Source organism: Octodon degus, unplaced genomic scaffold, assembly GCF_000260255.1.
Source record: "Octodon degus isolate 3935 unplaced genomic scaffold, OctDeg1.0 scaffold00158, whole genome shotgun sequence".
NCBI classification, from domain to species: Eukaryota; Metazoa; Chordata; class Mammalia; order Rodentia; family Octodontidae; genus Octodon; species Octodon degus.
In genome coordinates this window covers 2930748-2935169 of record NW_004524734.1, presented here as the reverse complement: position 1 = coordinate 2935169, position 4422 = coordinate 2930748, and the positions used below count along the sequence as shown (strand labels likewise).

The following is a 4422-nucleotide window of genomic DNA, read 5'->3' as shown; positions in this document are numbered from 1 at the left end:
TATTTATTTATTTATTTTGGTGGAACTGGGGATTGGACTCAGGTCCTTGTGCTTGCCAAGGAAGCGCCTATTCCACTGAGCCACCTCCCCGGCCCTCTCCTGCCTTTAGAAGAGGCACTTCTGGTGTTTGTGTTTGTGGGTTTGAGTGGCTCTTTCGCTGGCCTGGTTGCTGTTTTCCCAGTCTGACTTGGGGCCGTAGGTCATCTAAGAGGCAGGAGGTTGGCACAGAACCTGCAGTGGCCCTATTCACGCCCCAATCCTAAATATTTAAACACACAAAATCAATTCAAGTGCTCAGTGTTAGCTCCAGAATACTGTGGGCTAAGTTTTTCCTTTTGTTATTAATTCAGCTTGCTTCATTTTTATATATACGGTTCAAAGAATGAAGCAAGAATGTGGTCAGTAGCTGGACCTCGTGGTGCATGTCTGTAATCCCAACATTCCATAATCCCAAGAGTCCAGAGCAGGAGGCTTGACGCAGGTATGAGGCCAGCCTGGGCCACATAGTGAGTTCAAAGCTGGCCTGACTACACAGTGAGACCCTGTCTCAAAAGAACAATAAAAAGTGTTCATTGTACAGTGAAAAGCAAGAGTCCTATGGCGATGGGCTTTGGTAAGGGATGCTTTGTGCAGAAATAGTCTTAGTGAATTTGTTGAGTTCTCTGAAACTTCAGAGTCCTTTGTTTCCAATTTATTTTTCCAGATGCTTGTTTGTTTTTTACTTGCAAGAAAAAAACAATGCTCTCTAAATTGAATGACATAAGAACTGATTTTGGGGGCAACCGGGATATAGCTCAGTGGCACAGCACCTACCTCAGCAAGCGCAAGGTCCTCAGTTCAATTTCTAGAACTAGAAAATTTACAAAAGAATTGGTTTTTGGATTAGACATCTAGTCTCCACAAATAATTGAGCATTTTATTTCTGATAGGGGCACTATAAGAAATGATAATATATTCTAAGCATAGCTATCATGCTTTGACTAATCGGAAATAATCTAGTTGTACCTAACTAGGCATATGAATGTTTATGAAAATCATTTTTGAGCCATCTTTTTTGATTTTAGTACCTATGAGATTAATAACACAGGAATGGTGTTGTTAGAGATACAGTACACCAAAGGGCTCCAAAGGGCTCCAAAAGCACAGGCTCCAAAATGAGACTACTGCAACCTCACCACTCAAGAGGCTAAGGCAGGAAGATCACAAGTTCAAGGCCAGCCTAGACTGCATAATCAGACTTTGTCTCCAAAAACAAGGAACTACCCCAACAACAAAAAATGTGACCACCTCTATTTTTTGAGGAGGTTAAAACAGGGTGCTGTTATATAGTATAGGCAGGGTCTGAACTAGTCTAGGCTAGGCTTGAACTCAAAATCCTCCTGCCTCTGCCTCCCAAGTGCTGGGATTTCACACCTGGTCACCACCTATATCTTAATCCCATCTTTGCCACATACTTTGCTATGTGACATTGGGATTTAGTCCCTTCTTTTCCAGCTCCTTTATCTATAAAATCTAGATGTAATAGAAACTATTATATATTAATATTATTTAAAGAATTAAGAGATAATGACTAGTTCACAGTGACTAGTCAAGTCTTAACTGATTTTAATAATAAAAATAATGATATTTACTTTAAAAAGTCTAGCCAGGTATGTATGGTGGCACACACCTATAATCCCAGCACTTGGGAGGCTGAGGCAGGAAAATCATTGGGAACCCAGCCTGGGTTACAAAGTGAGCTCAAGGCCAGCCTGAACTGCATAGTGAGATTCTGTCTCAAAAAGACATACATAAGTAAATAAATTTATGAGATGACTCCAGTAGAGGAGGGGATGTTGAATATATGGAGTAGAGCATAATGTACAAAGCTCAGATGAAAAAAACATTGATATCAGTTATGGAGGTGGGCACACTTATTGTAATGAGAACAAGGAAAGAGCTGTAAGCAAAATAGAGTGTTGGTGTATGATGTGATAAGGAAGGCAGTTTGGTGAGTCCGGGTACTGTACTGGCTGTCCCTTAATTAAGTGACTATGTTTGACTGCATTACTGTCTATTCTTGGGCCATCTCAGCGGTTAGCCAGACCTAGTCCCCTGGGTTGTAAAATATTTTTAAAAATTATGTATTATAGGGGCTGGTGAGATGGCTCAGTGGTCTAAAGCACCTACTTAGAACAAGCTTAGCACAAAGCATAGGGACCGTGGTTTAATCCCCCAGCACCACATGCCAGCCAGCCCGCCCCCTGGTGGGCTGAGCTGGCCACACACACACACACACACACACACACACAAATAAATAAATAAAATTTAAAAAAAATTATGTATTATAATCATTATGCCTGTTTTAACAACATTTACCATTGCAGATTTTCTTACTGTGTTGGCACACACACACCTGTAATCCTAGCAGGTAGAGGCTGAGGCAGGATTGAGAGTTCAAAGCCAGCCTGGATTGTATATTGACATCCTGACTTTAAAAAAAAAAAAAAAAAAACGCTTCCCTGGCAAGTGCAAGGGCCTGAGTTCAATCCCTGGTTCTGCCAAAAAAAAAAAAAAAAAAAAAAAAAAGAAAAAAAAAAATGTTCTCACTGAAGGGGAAACTGAAGATATAGTACTCCACAGTTATAAATTGTTAATAGTCTTTTAATATTTATACAATATTTGAAGCCTACACTTAAACAATAGAAATTTTTATATTTATCTAACAGTATTAGTCAAGATACCCTTTGGCTACAGTACATTTTTTGTTTGTCTTTAGTACCAGGACCCTCCAGTGACAGTGGCATCAGTATTACTATGATTTTGATGGCCTGGATGGTTATTGCAGTGATCTTGTTCCTACTGAGACCTCCCAATCTAAGAGGATCCAACCTGCCAGGAAAGCCAAGCAGCCCTCATAATGTAAGTGCTATGGGTTGTGTGTGTGGCCCGGAGAGAGGGGGGCGAGTGTATTTTGCCTGAAAACATGGTATCTAAATTAGCAGGAAGAAAGCTTAACTCATGCAGTGTGTTCTTGCTCTGTAGTCTTGATAAATCTTGAAGGTAACCATAGAAAACAGCACAGACAAGTAGTCTTGTCATTTAAAAGTCAATTCCAGGCTTTACTTACAAGAACAGGAATGAAGATCAGCTCTTAACACAGCTGGAACTCCGACCTTTGGCCCTGTCTCTGCACAGCTGGACCTTTGCCACTCACACAGCCACTGCACCCCTTGAGCACCCCTAGGAGCTTCATTTCCATCTGAGCTTTTATTTTATTTTATTTTTTCCATCTGAGTTTTTAAATTCAGTACACATAAAGACTGAGCCTAGCTGACTAAATTCTGTTTTTCTTTTGTTTTCCCAGCCTATTTCTCTCAGATTGATTTTCCCTTTTTTTAAATTTAAAAACCATCGATGTCTGCAGTTCCTTTCCTCATGTGCATGACACATCCTCGTGCTTTGACACCTACTCCCCGCTCTCCCTGCGCCCTTCGTGTCTTGGTCCCATTTCCATTTGCAAGAGATCTGTATTTCTGTTTCCCTGTGTGATATCTAAGCTCATGGATGTTTTATTTCATTTGACATTATGGTCTCAAGGTCTGGCCACTTTCCTACAAATGACTTATGAACTGCATGTCCTTCTCTGTGATAGAGTAGTGTGTACTCCACTGTGTGTAAATACCACTTTTTCTTACATTCATCTGTTAGCAGATGTATAGGCTTGCTTCTGCGATTTAGCTGTTATGAATGGTCCTGCTATAATCGTAGATATGTATACCTCACTGTAATGTGATGTCTTTTAGCTCTGGGGAAGATATCTAGAAGGGAAATAGCTGGGTCAAATGTAGGGAACATTGAGGTGTACCCTGAGGAGAAACAGCAGGAACGAAGAAAAGATAGATAAGAAGACAAGATGTGTCAGGTAGTGGCCTGTTGGCCTAATTGGCAAACGACTCCCCAGAACAGCAGGAGGGACATTTATTTATACCTTTGCAGGGTTAGTATCACATGATACAAGGTTGCCTAGTGACTAATAGCTGACATTAACCAGGCAAAATGCTTTTATCAGCACTGAGGTAGTTTGAGTTTTTAGGCCCAAGGACCTAGTCTGGCTCTCACACACATTTGACTAGTTTTCAGCTTTAGCAGGCTCCCAACAAAGTGGAATTTCTAGTTTCAGTTTTTGAGAAATTTCCACACTGATTAATGTTGTAACTCAAAAATCAGATGCCAATGAGGCAAGTCCAAAAGTTAAAGAAGCGCTTTATTTTAGCTGGTACCCAGTGGCAGACACCCCCGCAAGATGCTGAGGTGCGTGCCCAGGAGGGGAGAGACAAGGGTTTTTAAGACTGAAAACCGCAAAGGGGAGGTCTTATGACTTGAGCGCAAGGGCAACTTGCGGTTACAATTTTTAGGAACAAATAATTACAATTTATGGTT

At 40.8% G+C, this 4422-nt stretch overlaps 1 protein-coding gene across 2 annotated transcripts in view; it reads left to right on the top strand.

Annotated features, from left to right (window-relative positions):
• Smim14 (small integral membrane protein 14) overlaps positions 1-4422 on the top strand; it is a 76047-nt gene that overhangs the window by 66806 nt on the left and 4819 nt on the right. For both annotated transcript variants that reach the window (XM_023702794.1, XM_004642642.2), the window contains one exon: positions 2759-2901. In XM_023702794.1, coding sequence (XP_023558562.1) covers positions 2759-2901 — 143 coding nt within the window. The remainder of the gene's footprint in view (positions 1-2758; positions 2902-4422) is intronic.